We start from the raw sequence: 22,262 nt of genomic DNA on the forward strand, positions 1-22,262 counted from the left end.
GTTCTATCTTTAACGCTTCCTGTTGGTTAGAGGAGCCGGCTTGAAAATGGTCGTGTTTCCTGGCGGGAGGCACGGCGGGCTCTCCAGCGTGTCGTGACCGGCCCTGCCCCGCCGCCCCACGCACGCTGCCGGCATCGTGCGGGCTCCTGCCTGCCGGGACCCGACCCCAGCCCCCGGCGGGGGGAGCCGGGAGGGTTTGTGGAAACCTCTCCCACGGCCGCGTCCAGAGCGGGAGGTTGAGGGGAAGGAGTGAAAGGAAGAATAACAGCTCCGGCATTTCCCCCTGCGGGAGGGCGTGCAGGTGGTGGGGAGACAATAGCGGCCCCGCACCCCCGGCCCCGCCGCCCCGGCCCGCACGGCAGGTGCGGCCGCCCCGCATCGCCCCGGAGGCGGGGGGGACCGCGGCTCCTCCCTCCCGCCCCGGGCTCCGCGCACGGCCGGGGACCGCAGCCTCGCCCCAGCCCCGCAGCAGGGACCGGGGGGCGTCCCGGGAGGGGTTCAGCCCCGGCGCCCTCCTCCCCGCCCCGCTCCGGTAGCGATTTCGTCGAATTTCGGCTGCCCGGGCAGGCCGTTCCCCCGAGCTATCGAAAACCGCTCCCCGCTGCTGCCTTCAGGACCGCTTTAGCTGGGGGTGCCCGGGGGAACGGACGCAAGGCCCTCCAGCGACCCCCGCCTCTCCCCCCTTCCTCTGCCGGGACCCTCTGGCGATTTGGGGAGGGTTGCAGAGGCGTCCCGTCGCCTTGCAAGCGCCGCGTAGGGCACCCGACCCCCGCGCCCGCCCGTCTCCCCGTCCCCCAGCAGCCCCTCCGTTTGGGCGGCTTTGGCTTTGGCGGAGGCCAGGGGTGTCCCCGTCCCCCCGGGCCCGGAGCCCGCCGCGGCCGGGCTGAGCCCCAGCCCCGACGGGGCGCGCAGCCGGTCCCGGCCCCCGAGCCCCGCTGGCTGCTCCGCACCGCTCCGGGGCGGCCAAGGGCGCTTTCTCCCCTTCCCCAGGCCTGTCTCCTCCAGGCTCGGCCCTGGCGCCGGCGCCGAGCTCTCCCCTCCGCTCCCATCCCAAATTTCCCAAGGGCGGAGGGTGCCGGCTCGGTACCCGCTCCGCTCCCCGTCCCCGAGCATCCCCCGACCCGACAGGGATGCTCGGCCTCCCCCCGCCCCAGCACGGGAGATGAGGCAGGGAGCTTGCCCCAGTTAAGCCCTTCAACAAAAACACACGGTGGGGGGAAGGCAGGCTGGGGATGGGGCCGCTTCTCTCCAAACCATCTCCTCTCCATGTGCTTTATTTACCTCTTCTTGTCCCAAAGCAGCCCACACCCCTTCCCTCTCTCTCAGCATCTCCAACAATTTATTTTGTCTCATTAAATTTAATTAAGAACGGAGTAGGTGTTCCATATTTAATCAAAAAAAAAAAAAAAAAAAGAAGAAAAAAAAAGGTAGGGGCATAATAACCTCCAAGAGGACTAAAATAAAGAATTGCTATTCAGATGCGGGCAGCCACAGTGCAATTTTTTATTACTCTTTTTTTTTTTCAGTGTCTTTTTAAGAGCATCTAAGCACACACACATAAAAAGCTAGAAGGCATGCATTCCGGAGTTATTCCTATGCATATCCCTGCAATAATTTTCCGCTTTCCTTCGATAAAATTGCCAAATAATAATGAATCATTTCATAAATAATGGGTTTAGAAGCTTATCAGGGCAGGCGGGCCACTGCTGGGGTTTTATCTCTCTCGGCCACATTGCAGTAGTGTTCCGCTCTCCATACTAAATAGGAAACTGGACGTGATGTGGAATTAGAGCCTCCCCAGCTGAAGCCACCCAACACTTACTACAAATATAGCCGCGATGCGTAGGCCACAAAATGGCTCCACTCACTTTTCCCAATGAAAAGCAAATGGTGAGTAGAGAGGAATCCGGCCCTGCAGCGGGCCGGGGCGGTGGGGGTGGCGGGCTGGGGTTTTGGGGGGGCTTTGGGGGGCAGCGAGGGGGGCTTGGGGGGCTTCTGCCCCATGTAAGAGACAGGCGAGGGGGGGGAAAAAAAACAAGTCTTTTCCGCCGTTGGGTTTTAATCTCTTTTTTTCTTCTTTGATGCGGGGTGGTGAGGAGAAGAAGACGCTTTCCCTTTTGAAAATGTGGGGTGCGTTCCCCCCGCCTCCGGGCTGTGGCAGCGAGGAGGTGGGGGGACCGGCCGGGGGCCAAGCGCCCGCTGGGCCCGGCTTCCCCCAGCCTCAACCGGGGCGAGGGGGGGGACCCGGCCTGGCCGAGGGCCGGGGCCTGTTCGCTTGTTCCCGGGGGGGGTCTCCCCCCATATACCGCTCCCTCCCGCCCCTCCGCTTTGGGGCAATTTCCCTACAAAGGACCGAGGGAGAGGTGCGTTTCTGGGCTGGAAATTTCCTCCCGATCCGCGGCTGGAAAACAAAAGGATTTTGCGGAGCAGAAACCAGCGGGCGGGGAATTAAGTCCCCCCCCATTTTTCTAAACGAAATCACCCCGAAATGAAGGCAAAATCCTTGCGGTTTTGCGTATTTCGTTTTTAACGAAAGCGGGAGACGCCGCCATCGGGATTATTTCGTTTTTTACGAAGGGGAAAACCTTATTTTTCGTGATTTTGCTGGCGGAGGGGGAACCGTCCTCGCCTTCCTGTTGATCCGCGGACGGAGCGGGGAGCGGGCTCACCCCGCCGGCGGCCCGGCCCCGGCCGTCGCGGCACCTCGGGCGGGAGCGCTGCCGGTAACCGGCCCCTTTAGGAATTAAATTTGCCCCTTTAGGAATTAAATTTTCCAGCCGGGCGTGGGAGAAACGCAGCCGCTCTTTGCGACCCCATCGGGAGAAAAACAACTCCGTCTCCGGCCCCGTCTGGGATTTCCTCCCGGGGAGACCGGGCTTGTCCAATTCGCCCCGAACATAGGGCTTATTTTTGTCTTTTTTTTTTTGTCACTCCTTATTTATCTATTTATTTTTTCCACGCCAGGCCGTGGCCGCCGCGCGTTATGGCCCCGTGTGCGAGGCGGCGGGGACGAGCCGCCCGGCGGCTGGCGGGGGGGGGGACACCCGGGGGTGGCCGGCTGTCCCCTATAACAGGGACCGCCCCAGGGTGCCGTCCCCTCCTTCCCTCTCCCTTGCACCCCTCTCTCCACCGATCTCCGGCAATCCGGGCCCACGAGATCCACCCTCTCCTCTTTTTCTCCCCCCCTTCTCTTCCTCCCAGGATTTAGCAGTTTTATCCCGATGCGGGTGTCCTTCCTCTCTGTAAAGTCGTAAGTACCTTGAGGTGGGAGGAGTAAATTCAGCCTGACACCGAGAGCGCTTTTGTTGAAACAGGAGAGACTTGCGGTGTCCCTACTTAAATATGACACATGTGAGTAATCTCTTCCTATACAATATCGGAATAGGCAATTAGACTTTTCTTTCTAGAGGGCTGGCGGGAAGGGGGCTGGAGGGAAGGCAGAGAGCTTGTGCTTTAGGTTGGGTGGGGTTTTTTTTATTATTATTTTTCAAGAGAGATGGTGAGATATGGCCAAAAAAAAAGGGTTTTCTCTCGCAATTCAGCACAGCAGAAACGGAAAAAAAAAAATTACCCAAGGCGAAGGAGTGAGAAGGATGGGGATGAGACCCGCTGTGTGGCAGCTCTCTGCTCCGCGAAGCCCCTTATTTATAGAAAATAAAAAAAAAAAACAAAACAAACCCCCCCCCCCCCCAAAAAAAACAAAGCACGAACGAGGGGGCTGGTGGGAGAAAGAGCATGGCGATAGTCGCGATATAGCTCTCTGCCCTCGGCGCCCTGTCGCGACAGTATTCGTTCCATGGGAGAAGGGGGACAATGCGCGGCCGGGGATGGAGGGCCGCGCCGGGCCCCTTCCTCCTTCCTGCCGTAGCGAAGGCGCGGGGGGACTGGCTCCCCTGGGGGCTGCTTTAACCCCCTCTCCCCCAAAAAGTGGCTTCAGGTATATTTCGCTCTTTTAAAAATAATAATAATAAACAAATCAAAATGGGAGGAGAGGCGGTGGCCCCTGAGGCCGCTGTCGGCAGGGCCGGGCCGCGATAGGGCTGGGGCCGCGGGGCGGCAAACACCGCCGGCGCCCCAAAACGGGGAGAAATTCCCCCAAACGGGGTGGGGGGGACACTGAGCCTCCTCCCGCCCGGCCGTAATTTGGCTGCATAATTTCACACCCGGCCACGGCGGCGCGCCGGGTGCTGGCCGAGCCCCCTCGCTGCACCAGCCGCCTGGACGGTGGCGGCCCTCCGCGCCCGGCCGCGTAAACCCCGCGGTGCTGGGGCCCCGCTGCGCGGCTGCGGAGTGGGGGGACGGGGGGGGCCGGCCCGGGAGCCTCCTGCGTCGTGCGGGGCCGGGGCGCTGCGCGACGTCACCGCGGGGCTCCGTGACGTCACGGCAGGGCTGCTCCATGATGTCACGGAGCCGCACGGCTGAGCGCTGTGGCCCCGCGGACCCCCGTCCCGTCCCGCCGGCTCACTCGTAATTGATTTTTGGGTGATTAATGCCTCCCCTGCCCTCCCCCCCGTTTCCCCCCGTTTCTCGCGGCGAAGCCCAAGGCCTCCCCGTCGGGGCGGTGCCCGGGGCGGGGTACCCCCCCCCCCCCCGCCCCCGCCGGGGCCGCCCCTCACCGCTGCCTCTCTCCGCAGGACGATGGACAGGCCACCCGCCCCGCCGCCCCCCAGTGACCCCCGCGATGCCCGCCCCCCCCGGCGGCACGACTCGGAAGCGGAGACCACGAGCGAGCCGGAGAGCAGCCGCGGGGGCATGGAGGCGCCGGCCGACCCCCAGCTGCTGCTCAACGGGGCCTCCAAGGAGGCGGGCCGGCCCTCCCCCGGGCCCCCCGCCGCCCCCGTCCCCGTCATCGAGCTGGTGCGCCGGGGGGGCTCCCTGGACATAAAAAGCCGGGAGGCGGCGGGGGAGGCGATGCAGAGAGCGCCGGGCGCCGAGCCGTGCCGCGCCGCCGAGGCCGCCTGCGAGGCCCGCATGGTGCAGCTGAGCCCCCCCGCGCTCCCGCTGCAGCCCCCCGGCAGGGCCATGCTCTACAACCTGGGCCAGCCGCTGGCCACCATCAACAGGTCCGTGTCTCCCCCACCCTCGGATCCCCGAGGGGAGACCCCGCTCGGCTGCGGGGCTCGGTGCCGGGGAGGGAGGGAGGGGGGCGGCGGCAGCAGCAGCAGCAGCAGCAGCATCCCTTCCTTCGCGTGGGGCTTGGGGCTTAGTCATCGCGGGTTTGCATGCAACTTTGCAAAGGAAGAAAGGGGAAAAAAAACGAAACGAAAACCTGCCGTTCCTAGGGAAAAAACAAATAATTCACGGTAGAAATGCCCCGGGCAGAGCGAAGGGGTCCGTCAGTAAAGGCGGTACTTGTCGAGAGCTGGTGTGGAGCCTCGGAGCTCCCCGGGACTCTCTCTGTCCTCCGATGGGTCCCGCAAATAAGCGCCGGGGACAGAAAGCGCTCTCGCAGGGGCAGAGCGCAGCCCGCCTGCGGGGGCCGGCCCCGCGCCCCGCTGCCGCTTCCTCTCCGGGGGGAGGCTGCGGTGCGGGGCCGGCCCGGGTGGGCGGCCGTGCCCGCCGGCTGCGGGGCAGAAAGCCGCGGGGTCGGGGTGGGTTTTGCCCGGGAGCCGCTAGCCTGGGCGCCCCAGGCCGCTGGCATCCCCCTGCCCACGCAGGGCTGCCGTCCCTCGGTGCGTGTCCCCGGGCGGCCGCGTGCCGTGTCGCCGCACGACCCCGGCTCGGCTTCGTGAGCCGTGAGCTCCCTCCGAAGTCACGGAGCTGCTCGGCTTCCCGCCGGCCCCGGGGGCCGTGCCGTGCCGGGGGGTGTCCGTGTGTCCTCACGGCCTCTCTGCCTTTCGTTTGCAGCGGGTTTTTCGGCGAACCGGACTCCTTCTCCATGTACGGCGGCAGCCGGGTGAAGAGGAGACCCTCTCCCTACGAGATGGAGATCACCGACGGTGAGAGCGTTTCGCCCCTGCCGCTGGCTTTTGGGGGGTTTCCCCATCTGTTGAAGGGGGCAAGTTTGTGCTGCACGGTGCCACATGCTGGGATTAAAACCCCCAAATTATAAAAGGCGAATAGGATGCCTGTGGTGGCAGGGTAGCTCCCCGCGGTAAGGCTCTGCACAGCAGAGCCCAGATCCATCCCGACTAATGACCAGCAGCGTGCTCGGTGGATTTGCTTTAGCAGTTCAGCGTATGGTTAATTACATCCCTGTTCTGCAAATTGCTTAGAGATTAAATCCGAAGGAAGCCACTAAATTTAAGTCCTTGTTGAAGTGCAGAGGCTGGATCAGGGCCATTGCAGTGACATGCTGTGTTTGCAAACCCTTTCAGCCAGGAGACGTTCCTAACACGGACCACAGCCTTGGGCAGAAAGATCCCACCTGCCTTTAAACTGCCTAGGAGCAAAGGGCTAAACCTGTGCTAAGGTCTGCAGGGTCACAGCAGGATTGTGGCTGGTCCCTTTGCCAGCTTGCCTACAGCTTGATTCAGTACATACGTGGATATTCGGTATATATCCACACCGTGCTGCAGTCTGCTGTGGAGCAATATCCCGTGTCTGGTCTTGTGGCAGAGCCTGGGAGCAGATGTGGAGATTGGCAGTCTGGTGTCTGAGCAGAGGTCCCAGGTGCGGGGATCCCCGTCGGACCGGCAGGATAATTCCAAAGAAAGGAAGGCAGCGAGAAGGCAGGGCAGGATCCCGCTGCCTGCTCCCAGGCAGCCGGCGTGGGTTGCGGGAGGCTGCGTGCAGGCAGCAGCGCTGCCCACGCAAAGGGGTATTTGCAAGAACAATTTGGACGTGGAAGGCTGACACGTTTATCTGCAGAGTTAGCAGCCCATACAAATGAGATCCATCAAAATGTGTTTTCTCTTTAGCAATTGTAAATGCTGTATTTCAATTGACAGACAATTAATTTTCCGTCTTTCTAGCTAGTTGTCCCTTTCCTTCTTCCCGTCTCGTCTAAAATCAGATCAAATCGTAATCCACATCACTCTAAAATAACACGGTACAAAATGATGGGCTCAGGGCATTATCTGCGTTCATCAGTCCCTCTCTCCCCGCTCTCTGCCCTCCTCCGTCTGCCTGGTCCTTTCAGACCGTGGCCCCGTGGGGTTGTCTCAGCCCCCGGCACAAGAAGGTCTTTTTGTCTGGGTTTTGATTCAGAGGCTTAGTGGCTACAGTGAAAGTCCCTCAAATCATGGTGCCTGACCAAAGCTTTTGACTTGCTATTAAATTAGATATTAGGGATTACAGAGATATTTGGGTGTAACTAAGTTTTTGGATATGTGCTTGCCAGGTAATGTGGATGTATAGATTGGGCCCAATCCTGCAGGTTCTGACTCATGTGAATTTCCAAGTCTAGGCTCAGAATTTTTGGGGGAAAAATAGGTACCAGATGATGCTCTCTAAACAGGAGCAATTTGTAGGGATGTGCATCCCATGCTGAGGCATCTGTGCTGTCTGCTGGGCTTTGCTTGTCGCTCCGATGGTCACCTGCTGGGTGATGTCCGTGGCACACCAGACCATCGCTCCTGCGGGTCCTCAGCCCTCGGGAGGTGCAGAAAGGCAGGAGAGTCTTGCTGAGCACTTGGTGTTTGGTTTCCTCTCTAAAGAAATGAGTGGTGTTTTTTTTGCAGCTATTTCTTTATCCATTTTTGGGAAAGTTTGGTGCATTGAATATCTTCTTAAAAATAGATATAAATGGAGATAACAATGTAAAAAGGTATCTGCAAGGATAACTTTATGATCTGCAACTTTGGAATCTCATCTTTTTGCTAGTTTTCCTCAAACCTCTAATTACGATTTAAAAAAGCACAGTCAATCAGTTGGAACAAAATCCAGGCAAAAATTCTCAGCTGACTGCTTGAATTAATGATAAGGCAAGTTTCTTTATGAGAAATAAATATCTTCTATTATAACACAGCTATGGGGCTTTTAAAATTTCTCCATTGCTTGACACATTTTGGCCAAAACCTGATCTCTTTCTAAAAGATACGTTTAATTCAGTTGAATTTGTGTTATATGCTGGAGCTTGGTTTGGGTGCCCCTGGATGAAAACAAACAGGTCTTTTTTCGGATTTCAAAATGTTATGAATAAAGTGCCTTTTAGTTGGCAACTTTCAGTGAATAGAGATGCATGTTTGAAGCCTGTGAAGACTGGAAGTCTGTTGAGATTTTTTTCTTTTTTTGAAAATAATCAGTATCCAAGGTTTTCTTTCTCATACCCTTATGGGAGTAAAAAGGTTTTAAGCTGCACAAGGCTGGTTGCTTTGTCTTGTCTGGAAAGAACATTTAAGTGTCAAAGCTGTTGTATTATTGTAGGAGGTCGCAGCACATTCTCCATTGCCTTACTAACAGTGCAGGGCAGCTCGGTGTTGTTGAGGTCCCCCGAGCCCCCCCCACCTTCCCTACAACCCCATGGCACAGCGGGCTGTGCCCAGCAGGGACAAGAAACCTTCCCTTTCTGTGAGCTCTTGCACGTTAGTTCATACAAAGGGCATTTACGTGCTGTTTGGGAGTGGAAAATTGTCTTTATTAAAGCATCAGACTGATCTTAGAGATCGGAGACGAGTTTCTCAGTCCGACATCCTCCGGCTTATCCCAGGGGCTCTTTCCGATTTTGGGGGACTCCCTGCTCCTGAGCACACTGCGAGAAGTGAGTTCTACGGCTGCTCGCACGCTGGAGAAGCCGGTAGCCTTAATCTGGCTGCTTGGGAGTGTGTCCCCATGCAAACCCTGCGGTGGGGGGTATTTTGTGTGATGTGCTGGCCTGAAGGGGCTCAGTTTCCTCTGAAGGGGGTAGAGCATGATGGTGCTTAATCAGCTAGAGTGTGGGATTCCTCTTCTCACATCATGGCAGGTGGGACCTGTCAAGGTGCAGCCTGACTAGGATGCCTCAAAAATCATATCTGTTCGGCTGCTCTGCCTCAGTCAAAGCAGCCAAGAGTTTTGCTATATACAAATAACGATGTTTAAATGCCCCTTGGGATGCTGTTTTCACTGGGTGATGGCAAAGCTGCCAGCTTAAACTGCTCACCATGCCCAGGAGGTAGTAGTTAGGCAAGTGTCTCAGTGTGGGGCTACAGGGGAGAGATGGTGCGGATGGGAATCCCCACAGCCTGTCTTTTGGGGTACGACTCACCATTATCTGCAAGTCTTTGCTTCATACTTTGTGATGATTTTCATTGTATGTGGTGCTTCCCATCCTATCGGGGTTTCTGCTGTGGTCATTCTCCCATGGTTTCATGAGATTGCTGCGTCCTTCCACTGTTGGTGTCTCCTGGAGGTGAGGATGGAAAGGATGTAATAATAAAAGCATCTTATGGTGGTGTCTCCTTACATGAACTTGTTTCCATAGACCCAAGGACCTGCAGTCCTGATTTACAGTGTTGCTACTCCTCTAGCACATTACTTTTGGGTAGACATGCTTTTGGGTCTCTCCTAGTGCCGACATAATGTCTCACTCGTGCCAACAGGAGTTACCCTGATGATCTGAAAGGAGAATGGGTGTGTTTTGTGTGTCCATCCTGTGTAACATGCCCTATCAGGAATATGGCTGTAAAATTACAGGGATTTAACTGGATTTCCCATGTAACTGAGCCAAATGGACACCTCTAGCAATTTGGAGTCCCTTCTCCAATTACTGTCGGTGAGTTTTTGCCATGATGTGCAGGGAGAGCAGGCAGTCCTCAGGGCAGCTGTGAAACTGCTTCATCCTCCACCTGTGATCACCCTACCAGCAAGGACACTGCTTTCACTCTGTGGGTCACATTGCTACCTGTCCTCATTGCTATGGGGTGAATCCTGCCACCCAGAGGGCTGGTGGCAATCCTGTGGTCTCTATCAGCTCTGGATCCTGCCTATGTCAGGGGAGATCTCTGGATCTTAGAGTTGTCAAAGCCTCTGCTTGAGCTTATTTCCTCCTGTCGCAATGGTATGTCCTTAAGACACTTTTGGGATAGAAAATAAAACCATCTTGGAACCTAACCTTTTAATAGGACCTTTGTTGCTGAGATACCCTAAAAATATAGCAGCCTTCTGCACATGTGTCATGGCCTAAGCCTTCCTCCTTGGAGAGGTAAATTTGAGCATCTCAGGAGACATCTAAAAAGACACAACTCCATTTTTCCCTTCCACTGGATTGGACAGAAATTGCAGCTACCTCAGCTCATCAGGTTAGCTTCCAGTTAGCTGGAAACTCCTGTTTCACTGCCTTGCTGATGTCACTAAAATAAATCACTTAATTTGGGAAACAGTGACCTATTCAGCAAAGTAATAAATGACCTGTTGTGCCCTGCCCCTAATTCTGCATGGTTGCAATTGCAGGTCCTCATACGAAAGTGGTTCGTCGCATTTTTACCAATAGCCGGGAGAGGTGGAGACAGCAGAACGTCAATGGAGCCTTTGCAGAGCTTCGCAAGCTCATTCCCACCCACCCGCCCGACAAAAAACTGAGCAAGAATGAGATTTTGCGCCTGGCCATGAAATACATCAACTTCCTGGCCAAGCTGCTCAACGACCAGGAGGAAGAAGGAAACCAAAGGGGCAAAGTGAACAAAGACTCTGGGATAGTCCAGGAAGACCTCCTGCAGGACATGTTGTCTCCTAACTCTAGCTGTGGAAGTTCTTTAGATGGAGCAGCAAGCCCGGACAGCTTCACGGAAGAGCACGAAACACTAGATTCGAAGCACACGCGGAGCCTGCACCATGCCATTCTCCCCGTAGAAGGCAACGCGCAACGGTGATGACCTTCCGCATCACTCCCGAAGCGCCAAGTGGGGAGGCAAGGCCCAAGAGTGCGGATGCTGGAACTTGTGCTCATGGGATTTGTGACTCTGCCTTTCCCTGGGGGCTTGGGCTCCGCGTCCTCCTCAGCCCGGGATGGAGCGGCCAGCACGTTGGCCGAGGACAAGACCAAACCAGATGGACGTTCGGCATTTAGGTACGTGATCGTACAAAGAAGAAAAGCATTGAAGTCATCTTCATTGTACATACTGCTTATGATGTGACTCTGCAGAGGGGCAGGAGACGTGTCTAGCACCTCTCCAGCATTTGGAGGGTTTTCAGACCGTTTAATGACCGCCTCTTTTTAAACAGTCACCTGGCTGAGACATGAAACTCCTCTTTCGCTGCTGGTGGAGGCCACCGAGGCTTTCCAGCTCCACGTGGCACTGGAGACTGCTGAAACCTGCCAACGGTGCAGCATTTCTCCAGCCTGGGGCATATACAACTGGTCTGAGCAGGAGCTGGGGCCACGTGTTCCTATTGTCCGAGAGCTTTTGACTGTATCTTTTTAAAGAGGTGAAAAAATACCCTCAGCAAAAGAACTATTAAAAGGATTAAGACTTTTTCTTTTTCTCTCCTTTTTTTTTTTTTTTTTTCCCCTTTCTTCCTTTCCCTTCTACCTAACTTTGGATCGTTTGGGGTGGTTGTATTTATGATGTGGGATTACTTCTGTTTAATGCTGTCATGCAGTGTCCACTGAATGAAAAGGTACATAGGTGTTTTCTGCTGCCCTCCCAGTTCCTGATTTTTGTGCTGGTAACGCTCAGCGGGTGAGCTCCAAGCCTGTTGTGTTCTCCTAGATTTTCCCCAGTGATTTCTGTAGGGCCAGAGTTTCTCTCAAGGAAGATGAATTTCAGAATTGGTAAGTGAAAAAAAAAATGCTAGTGAAGCATCCCCTCGGACTGGGGGATTTTTAAATTCAAAAGGCAACAAAAAGGCAAAAGGAGTCAATGATGCATCAACAGTGTGCGTGTACATAGGGTTATAAAGGGGTTTTAATAGTATGCTTTGAAATTTTTGGTTTTATTGTGTGAAAATGGTGGTGGTTCAGCTGTGCCAATGCCCGCAGGCTGGACTACAGCGCTGGATTTATTCTGGCGTTAGGAGAGTCCTCACTTGCCTGAGGCTGGTAGGAGGCCACAGCCTCTCCAAATCTCGGGGGGAAGCACTAAAGGCACCGGTGGGATTAGCCTCCATTCCCACGTGCTTGGATTGCTGCAAAATTGATGTCTGTGACTGAACTGATCCTCTGATCCCCGCTGCCCCCCCCGGGAGGGCATTTGGGAAACAGAGGGACTGGGGAGCGGGAGGCTGCTGCTGTGGTGGCTGGGAGCTGAGGACTGCATCATGCCATCACCGCTGCATCAGGCCCATCTCTCACTCGCTGCCTGATGCCTGATGGAGTGATTGCCCCAAGCCCATCCTTGCCCTCTGCAGAGGTGTCAAGGCACAGAAATCTCTACTGTGCTACGGTAAAAAAAACCCAACCACAAACATCCTTTGGAAAGGAAAAAGTCCCTTGAGTGGGGACATCTTCCACCGTACTCGTTCCTTTCCAAGGGTGCTGAGGTACAAGGAAACACAGGATTTGGGTGGGTGTCTGCAAGCCTGTCCAGGCTTAATTCAGAGCCCCATCATTTCCATCCCCACTTGGTTTTAACATCTCTTTGTAAATAATAGGTGGGAGGCTGGTGCGTGGGTTGGCATGTTAGGTGGAATTAGTTGCCTGGAAAGGGGTCCCAGCCCAAGCAAGGGTTTCCAGCATAGACCCCAAATCCTCTGAAACCACCAACCTCCCCCATCTTAAACTGGCGAAAAGGAGGAAAACTCCTTCCCAGGTCCGGATCGCCCATGCATGGGTTTTTTTACTAAAGGGTGTTACCTAAACCCTAAAGGGCTGGGCCAGGGGAGAGGTGCTGGCAGGTGATGGAGCGATGCTGAGGAAGAGGTTTGGGCTGCTTCCAGGGCCAGGGGTAGTAGAGGCGGGTGGCGGGGGCTGGCAGGCAGGGGCCCTCCGGGAAGGGAGGGGGATGCTGTCACACGGGCAAAGCTGTTCTTGGTTTTCAGTGTTCGAAATAACCCCAGGACGGATGGGGGTTTTACACCCTTTTTATTAAACTATTGCAAGAAAAAATCACCAACACTCAGAAATTCCTCATTCCCCACAAGTTTTGGGTTTTTTTTTTGTCTTTTCGGTAGCTGAACAGTTGGGAAAATGGTACAACCCTCGCGGCACCCCTCCAACACCCCAACGCACACGCGTGCCTGCTTGTAGCCCTTAGCAGAGCGCGCCATAGGTATCCCCGGGGTATGTACAGTTGTACTTTAATTGTGATTTGAATGGTACATTTCCTCTGCCCACCTCTCCTCCTGCCTGCTTCATCTCTCGCTGTGTGGACCATCGCCCCCCATTTCTGTTGGAAACAGCACTTCGGGGCAATGTCGTATTGTGTGAGTGAATTCCCGCCTTACGATTTTTGGGTTTTTCAGCCCCGTCCCTTTCTCTGACACCCTCCCCTTGGATTTCTGCATTTTTTCTGCAGAAACAAAGTAACCAGACCTGGTACCCTGAGTCTCAACCCACTGTGGATGTGCTATTTAGAAAACACATTTGTTGTAATGTGTGTGTATATATAAATATATATATATAATGAATATATCAAGAATATTTCTAAATAAAGTTTTACAAAGCAGCCTCCACTTGCTGTCTGCCTCTCTCCCACCTCGTCGCTCAGATCGATCACTACTTTGGGATTTCATTCCCGGGCATTGCAGGGCGAGGATGCCAGGATGGCCCATCTCCAGCCGTCAAAAGTCATAAAGCAGGCAGCAAAAACCTTGCAAAAGGATCTGCTAATTTCTTTCTTGCTTGCCTCATGCCGTCCAGCCTGGGCTGGGCTTTTGCAGAGAGAGCAAGCGGGAGGAAGAGCGCGCGGGGCCAGCAGGAAGGAAGACAGGCGGTGAGGCAATCCCCCCGCCGCAGGCGAGCGTTACCAGCCACTGCCGCGTTGCCCCCAGCACATTATTTGCAGGTCCCCCAAAGGCTCCGATGGTCTTTTCCCCTCTTTTGGGGAGGGGGACGGTGTGGGGAGGGGGCTACCAGGGGCGATATTGCTTCCCTTCACACACCGGCAGTGCTCGGCCACGATTTAATAGGCAATGACAGTAATTCCTCTTTTTTTTTTTTTTTTTTTAAAAAAGAAGTTGTTATGACAGCCATGTGCACAAATACTTTAAAAAACGATTGAGCTGGTAACATTAGTTAGGTGTTCCCTTGAACATGTGTGTGTGTGTGTATTTTTTAATATATATATACATATACAATATATGTATATATATTTTTATATATACACACACACGCATATATATAAAAATATAAAAGTACAGCACCATGCTGCCGACGGTGGCCAACCCATAGCATGGAGCAGGTGAACAGGAATGGCACCGCAGGTATTTTCTTGTCTTTAATTTCTATGATTTTCAGAGTCATTACCTACTGAAACGGCGTCTTTTAGAGCATCCCTTGTTTTTTCAAAGCATCCTCCAAAAAACTTAGCTGCTAAAAAACCCTGATACCCCCCAGCCCTGCAGCCCATGCTTGCTTTTAAAGTTTCTGGGTGACATTTCCCCCCCGGGTGAAAGAGGGGGGCCCCTCCCAGGTTCCAACCTGGGGGGTGCAGGGAGCCCTGTTAATGCACAGCCCCATGCTAGGGACATGGCAGCCCCCCTGAGCCAGGCTGAGCAAAGCCTCTGCAGCCAGGACCGGGCTGGTTTCCATCCTGGGCACTGGGACAAGGCGTGGGGCGGGCGTGGGGCAGCGTGTGGCTGCTGGGTGTTTATCTGGGGCCGGGCGATCACGGCTGCACAGCTGGTTTAACCCCCGTCCCCAGTCCTGCTGCCAGCTCAGCGAGAGCTGATAGCTCACCCACCGTTTATCTCTCCCTCCCACCTCCCTGCCTTCTCCCTCCCTCCTTCCATTGCCAGGTCAGTTCTCCTTCCACCTCCCCTTCTGCTTTTTTTCTTTCTTAAATTAAAATGTCCTTCATGGTCATGCAGCCTTTGCCACCAGCAAAGGGAAGAACAACCTCAAGGTAAAGGTTTCAAACCACTCCCTGCACATATATATTTAATATATAGCTCTATAGTCTATAGAAAGGGCTGGGAGGGTGCCAATGCCACCCGCTCTGCAGCGAGATGGCCAGCGAGCATCATTCCTGATGGATCCCACTGATGGGGAGACCCTGGGAGCTGCCGCACTGGGACAGGTTCTGGAGACATGTCCCCAGCTGGGTGGCTGGTGGCCCCATGTCAGGGAGCATCTCCTAGTGCCCTCCAGGCCTCGCCACGGCTCTGCCACTAGGATGCAAATGTCACAGAAGGCAGCGGTCATCTTCTGCCTTTTTTTTCGTTCTTTTTTGAAGTAAGCTTTGAAAACCCTTCCCACTCTTGTCTTCCGATGGAAAATTTCATTAATTTCCCAACAAATGATAATTTTTTTTTACAACTGCACTGCTTTGCAAGTGGTGATGAGCACTGCTCTGTGGATTCAAATACGTGGGGACAAAAAAACCCCAACAACCCATTTCCTTCTCCGTTTATACAAAACAGAGGAGAAAGTTGGGAAAAGCACCTTAGGGTCCTGGTTTCACTGCACGGATGTGATCGGCGCAGGGGGAGAGCGATAGCCTGTGTGTGACAGGTGGCGATGCCCTCAGCTGGGTTCATTTCTCACCCCTTTTGGCATCACTGGAGGCATCACAAGGTGATGAGGGTTCTGGTCTGTCTCCTACTGTGGGAAATTTTCTGGCAAATAGCGGTTTCTTCACAAACTTGAAGCAGGTGCATTTAGAGGGACTTTGTTCACCCACATTTCTATCGTGTCGCAGGAACCTGGTGACATTCAGGCTCCTGGTGGCAGAAAATCTCCCTTAACATTGCATGGATGACACTGGGGAGCAAGAACGGAAGGGAAGTGGCATTGAGATAAAATTGAATTAAAAAAAAGAGAGAAGGTGGGAGGGATGTGTATATCCAAGACAATGAAATAAGAAACACAAAAAAACAAAGTCACCCAAAATTTGGGCAGATTTTATTTTCAACCCTCATTATCTGGTTTTAATTACTGCCTTTCTGGCAAAGCCATGTCGAGGGCAGCCTGCACTGGCACCCCTGCCTGGGAACACCACTGAAGCCAAGAGCAAGGACCTGCTTCATTAAGGGTATTCCCACATTATTGAATTAAATATGCTCACAGAAACGACAGGACCCAAACATTCCCACCCTGGCAGACGATGAGAAAGCTTCGCCTCTTCGCTATTACAGGCCAGTGACAACAGGAGGGAGTAATTTATGGCTCTCTGGGACTGCTCAATACACTCCTCATCCTGGTGCTCGTCCCCGACGTTCCCACCGCCGCACAAAGGCTGCAGCCAGCCAGCGGTGCCCAGGGGACACCGCGCTGTCACACGCGGCGAGGAGACGAGCAGCGAGCGGGATCCCCTTTCTCCTCCTACCCCCTTTTCTTCCTCTCCGGTCCTCCTGCCTCTCCTTTCACATTGTTTCTTGCTCCCTGTTTTTTTTTTTTCAGTTTCCACCCCAAAATTGGAAATGACGTGCTGGGGGAGCCGGGAGGGTGCTGTGGCTTGGGGGGGCTGGGTGTGGAAGGGTGAAGACAGGGATGCTCTGAGGCTCCGGGAGCTCAGGAGGGGGGACCTGCACCACTGATGGGGATGCAGGAAACCTCCCATGGGGGGGGTCCGGCAGGGACCTTCAGACTTGTCCTCCCTGGTAGACATTCCTGTTCCCCTGCTCTTGGAACTATTCTCAGCAGCCCCGGTGACCTTTCCAGGGAACAATTTACTATTGTGTTTTGGTGAAGCCCAGCCTCTATTTTTACACTCTGTTTTGCTGATGCGGGCGCAGGGAGCGAGACGGGAATCCAGCAGGAAATGGGAGGGAGCGTCTGGAGCGCGGTTAAAACTGCCCCGGCACTTTGATGTGCCGGGACCGAACCTGGCCGGCAGCACACGTGGGGGCCAGGGGCTTCGCTCCCTGCCCATCCCTCTGGTAAATCCCGCATGGCACCAGCTTAACCCGGCCATGCCAAGGTGGGAATGGGTCCTGCAGCAAAGGGCTTGTAGTGGAGAGGCCATCAAAGCCGTGGCCGTACCATGCTCCTCGGTGTGTGCATGGTGCAAAATGAAAGGCAGCTTTCTGCTGGCGTCACATTGCTTAAGGGATGCTGAAAACAAGGGGAGGAGGTGACTTGCTGACCGATCTGGGAGAGCACTGGGGACTTGCCCAAGGGTGTTTGGGAAAGTTGTGGCAGAGCATCCTGGTTTGCATCATGTGCAATGAGCAGGTTGACAGCAGGCTGCGGTGGTGGATCTTTGTGTGAGGTGCTGTTGAGCCATGGTCCTTCCTGATGTTAGTCCCTGAGCCAGGTTTGGCGGAGGGGGTGAGAGGCTCCAAAACACCCTGGGCTGCCAAGCTTCACAGCCTGGAGAGTGGTCAGGAAAGCGTGGCTGCTCACATGCTCTGTTCACCCTGCATCCACAGCAGGGAACGCCCGACTGTCCGACCCTGGAGGTTTAGCTGGGGAGATGGCTGTCCTGCTGCCGCCACCATCACCACACGCAGCACAGTCCTGGGGGCAGGAATAGCACCCTGCTACCCCAGGGCTTGCCCGGAGCCCACCAAAACCAGAGGCAAGGTCCTCCTGCACATCCAAAGGGTCCAGCCATGGTCTCACCCACCGCCCATCCAAGGCTGCCTGGGAGGGCATGTGAGCAAGGGGATGCTTTACAGCAGCTGTCCCATTTCCAGAGCACTTCACTTGCACCCCACCAGTGATACATCCCTTCACGTGCTGCTGGAGCTGAAATAAAACATCAACACCCTCCCAGTCATGTGTCTTGCAACCATCCAGCAACGCAGCATCACTCCTCTCAGCACCCATTCTGGGAATGGTGTTGAAATGGGAGCTGGAGGCTGGAGAGGGTGGCCTGGGGCCGGTCAGCAGCATGCTGCTGTGAATGCTGTGGGTGGGAGGCTGCTGCTTGGCATCAGGAGGGCTCTGTTTGGGCTTGGCGGACATGCAGTTGGTGAACTGATGCCCTGCGGATGCTGGGCCAGGGAGCAGGCGAGGAACAAGCCTGGCTGCAGCTCCAATGTGAGGCACCACAGGAGGTGTGTCAACAGTCACGCATCAGCACAGACACTTGTGTGCACGAGCAATCACAAACATACTCACACCCCACAAATACCTGTCCATGCATGAGTTCATGCATGCGACAGGTAAGTGTGCACACTGACTTGCTCACAAATGCACAACCCATGTGCTCCTACATGCATGATGGTGCACAAACACATTCATAAATGCACGCACTCATTTTTGCACGTCCCATGTCTGTGGGCACATTTGTGGATGCACCTCTGAGGACATAGTCCTACATGCACATATTTGGATGGATGTGAACATGCAATACTGCACATATGTTCAAGCCACCCAAGTCCATGACATGCTCACACGTGTCCCTGTCCCTTGCATGCTGCCCCGCTGGTTGTTCCCACCATATAAAACACCAGAGTGGTTTTGCTTTTTGTTGCATCAGCAGAAATCACTCCCAAGCTGCTCCCTGCCTCATCCTAGCAAACTCCAGGCTGCTTTTTCCCTTCTTCCAGGTCAGGCGGCACCAAACTGTCCCAAGAAGGTACCAGATGCTTTTCCCAGGGTGTTTTCTAGGGTGGCAGGAATGGCTGAGCTTGCGCAGCGTGCCAGAGGCAACGGTCGTTGCTGCTATCTCGGCAGGCGCTGGGCGGGAGGGCTGTCTGCCCGGTCCCCAGGGGCCACCCTCCAGCTGGCTCCATCCCCGCTCCGAGCTGCCCCTCTCTATCTTGCTGTGTGCAGTCACGGCGGGGCTGGGGATAAAGTCCTACAGCCACACACACCAACAGCCCCCTGGACAGGCAGCACCAAGGGTGTGTGAGCAGGAGCATGTTTTATTCCTTCCAACAGTGACACTGCCCCAAGGATGGTGACATTGCCCCAACGATGGCAATGCCATCGCCACCACCCTGCGTGCTTGGGTTTGCTCTCCAGCAGGAGCTCACGGTTGATGCCTTTGCAGTGCCATAGCCTGGTGAGGGTCCTGGCCGGCTTGTCCCACACGGGTGACACGGGGGTCCCGTCCTCGCCCCATCACCCAGCCCATGAGGCTGCTGGCGCTCCCCTGGCAGCCGCCTCCGGGTGAGCGCCTCCTTTGAACAGGTCTCGGGGAACCCCAGTCGCAGATAAACGGCAGATCAAAGCCGACCGCAGCACCAGCGCTTCCTGCCAGCGCAGAGCAGCCAGAGCCGGAGCCGGAGCCGGAGCCGGCGGGGCCGCTCTCGCCCGCCCGGCCGCCCGCCACCGCCGGCACCGCGGGCCCGCCCGCCGCCCGCCGCCCGCCGCGCCGCCCACGGCCGCCAGAGGGCGCCCCCGCCGGAGCGCGGCGCCGGGCTCGGGGAGCGAGGGGACGGGGTCTGTTAAGAGGGTTTGCTGTTTCCAAATAAAGCGGGTTAAAGGCTCTCCTTTCCCCTCTTCCTTTCCATTTGCCTTTTCCTTTTTCCTTGGACTTGATGATCTTAAAAGTCTTTTCCAACGTAAACGATTCTCTTCTCTTCTCTTCTCTTCTCTTCTCTTCTCTTCTCTTCTCTTCTCTTCTCTTCTCTTCTCTTCTCTTCTCTTCTCTTCTCTTCTCTTCTCTTCTCTTCTCTTCTCTTCCCTTCCCTTCCCTTCCCTTCCCTTCCCTTCCCTTCCCTTCCCTTCCCTTCCCTTCCCTTCCCTTCCCTTCCCTTCCCTTCCCTTCCCCTCCCTTCCCTTCCCTTCCCCTCCCTTCCCCCCTTTCTCCCCCTCCTTTCCCCCCTCTTCCACCCACACTGGTCAGCTCTCCAGATCTTCATGGGGTTACCATAGACTGACAATTGTTATGTTATAACCACTGTATTTGAACAGCGCAGCTATTTTCCTGCAGAGTTTGGTATTTTGGGGTAGGAAGACATAGAGAAAGTTTGGGGCCACTGGTGTTCCCCCCAGCTCAGCCAGGCCCTGGAGGTCTCAGTGCTGCCCCGCGGGTCCCTGGTCCCCGGGACGTGGGGGTGATGGGCTCCATGCCTGTGGTCACTGGCTCCCCCTTGGCTCTGCCGGGGGAGCACAGGCTGCTGAGTCCCCTGAGATTTCGGCAGGGATGAGGCGACCCTGCAAAGGCTTGTGCTTCCTGATGGGAGTGCCGGTGGCTGTGCCAATGCCCTGCTATTTATTGAGTTTTAATTAATAGCCTGCCCAGTCCTGGAAACTGCCTCTTCTCCTCGATCCCAGGCAAAAGCACCTCTCAGGGGTCTTCACCTTTTGTCCTCAAAACCTATTCAGGGCTGGATTTGAGGGCAGCCTGTTCTCAGCCGCTACAGCACAATGACATGGCTCGGCGTTGTTCAGCCCTTTCCTATCCATCCCATCCCTCCCACGGGAGCCCCGGCCCCCTGTCCCCATCTCACGGCACTCAGCTCAGCTGCAGGAGCATCCCGCTGGAGCTGGTAGCCTCTAAGACTTCAGGAATAGGTTAAGGTTCCTGAAAAGCTCCCCCAACTTCAGGGTACCCTGAGAAATGTCTCTTTCATTCTTTGGACTCACATGAAATCCCTCTGGCCTTTACATGTCCCTCCTGCCCCCTTCCCCAGCAACAGAAGCCACTGAACAGCAGCTCAGAGCAGAAGATGACGTGATTTTTTCCCATCTCTTCCATTACCTGCATCTGTTTGCTTGGGTGGCAGCCAGAAAAGTGACTTCATACATTAGATTTTTTTTTCCTCCTTTATTTTTCATTTTATTTTTCAACCAGCCCAACACTCTCGCCTGTTGCAGAATCGAGGGCAAAGCAGCCAGGCCAAATCCTGCCCCTGTGTTATGGTAATCGCGGCTGCCACCCAGCAGATGCAGACTGCTGAAATAATAAGGCTGTTTAACAGGCACGGAGGAGGAGAGGGGAGCTTTTGTTTGGCACTTGCTGGGGTTGGAGAACACTTGTAAAGCAACAACTGGAGCTCGTTGAAAAGAAGTGGAGGTTATTAGATGCGTTTCGCTTGCTGCTGTTGGCCCCATTATTGTTTTTTTCCCTTTGGATGCCAGGCAAAAACTCCAGTGCTGAGAAGGAAGAGCAGAAAGATGCCACCTGAAAATGTACTGCTTTTGCTGATCAGTGTGGAAATAAACAGGGCTGGTGCCTGATGGCAGGGCTCTGGCAAGGTTGGACCCCACTGTTCAAGGATGCTCAGGCTGATCTGCTGCATTAGAGGTGCTCCTCAGCTCTGCCCAGGACCCTTCCTATGCCCCAGGAAGGCTGCAGGGTCTGGAGGAAGGAAAGTGCTGAGCAGGGGGGTGCTACTGAAATCAGGCTCTTCTCTACTTGCCCCAAGGGACATGCAGGGGTGTCCTCTTCATGGGACACAGCCTTCCCTGATGCTCCTCTGCTTTCCAGGAGGCTGATGAATGCACAAGGCCAGGTCTTGCCTGTTGTGAGGCAGCAAAGCCAAGCAGGACTCAACAGTGCACTTAATTGCACTCAGAGCTGTCGAAACACAGGGCTCGTCACCAGCAAAGGTGGCCCAGAATTTGTCAGGGCTTGGAGGGCAATGGGTTGCTAATGGGGATGAAAGAAATTCAAGTGACTGCAGGAGCTGGGGTGACATAAAACCTCATCCTTGGGGGTTATAATCCCATTTTGAAGTGTTGCGGTTTTGGATGGGGGAATGACAGAAGGTAGGTCTGGGTGCCATGGGGTTTTTGTCTTCCCCCAAGTAAGTGGGGACGTGAAAATGATTAGATAGGTTGGGAGTCTGTCCATCCATGCCTCTACCATCGAGACCTCTGTCTCGATGCATCTCTCACCAGCCCTACTTTGCTCTAAAAAAACCCCAGTGATTCCCTTCAGAAGCCAGGAATAAAATCAATATATTCCCTCTCCAATTCAGGTAGCTCCCCATAAATCTTCCCAGCTTCAGTTTGGTCTCCTAGGACTCCTGGATCAGTTGGGAACCTATTTAATCAGCTGAGATGATCAGTGCTGTTTGTTGCCGAAAGGCCCTTTGAACTCTTTGTCTCTTTGTTGAATGATGCTCGCGTCCCCTGAGGATTTAGCCAGACTGGCCCATTCTGCATGACAAGTCTCAGGTTAATAATGCCGGGTGCTGGCAGCACCCACCAAAGTCCGGCTGCAAGCCCAGGGTGCTGGGAAGAGTCGCAGCCCCTCTGCCAAGCCCTTATCGCTTCATCTTCCTGCGGCCCCTTGCTTGGCTCACTGCAAACCTCCATAAAAGCACACCAAATTGCAAGCCCAGCACGAAAAGCATCCAGCCTGGTGCCAGGGGAAGAGAATTATAGCTCTTTTTGGGGAGGCTCGGCAAGGGCTGAAGGGGGGGTTGTAAAATCACAGCCCCCATCCCGGGGGTGCTGGCTT

The 22,262-nt window shown here is 54.9% G+C and overlaps 1 protein-coding gene across 2 annotated transcripts; it reads left to right on the top strand.

Moving 5' to 3' along the window:
- The first annotated feature begins 1,759 nt into the window (after positions 1-1,759).
- TAL1 (TAL bHLH transcription factor 1, erythroid differentiation factor) lies at positions 1,760-11,477 on the top strand. Of its 2 annotated transcripts, XR_014228213.1 has the most exons (6): positions 1,760-1,890; positions 3,202-3,351; positions 4,635-5,063; positions 5,848-5,939; positions 10,312-10,927; positions 11,083-11,477. XR_014228213.1 is itself a non-coding variant. In XM_082312329.1 (5 exons), coding segments are annotated over exons 2-5 (942 nt in total). In that variant the 5' UTR covers positions 1,760-1,890; positions 3,202-3,349; the 3' UTR covers positions 10,731-11,477. The 2 variants fall into 2 exon arrangements, 1 of the variants encoding a protein (XP_082168455.1); XM_082312329.1 differs by having other exon boundaries at positions 10,312-11,477.
- The last annotated feature ends 10,785 nt before the right edge of the window (positions 11,478-22,262 follow it).

The sequence above is a fragment of the Platalea leucorodia genome (genome assembly GCF_965183815.1).
Source record: "Platalea leucorodia genome assembly, chromosome: 5".
NCBI classification, from domain to species: domain Eukaryota; kingdom Metazoa; phylum Chordata; class Aves; order Pelecaniformes; family Threskiornithidae; genus Platalea; species Platalea leucorodia.

Excerpts from the sequence above, each read along its gene's own strand:
- TAL1 (XM_082312329.1), top strand. Across the intron at positions 5,064-5,847 it reads CCGCTGGCCACCATCAACAG|CGGGTTTTTCGGCGAACCGG; the intron begins GTCCGTGTCTCC and ends TTTCGTTTGCAG. Across the intron at positions 5,940-10,311 it reads CGAGATGGAGATCACCGACG|GTCCTCATACGAAAGTGGTT; the intron begins GTGAGAGCGTTT and ends TTGCAATTGCAG.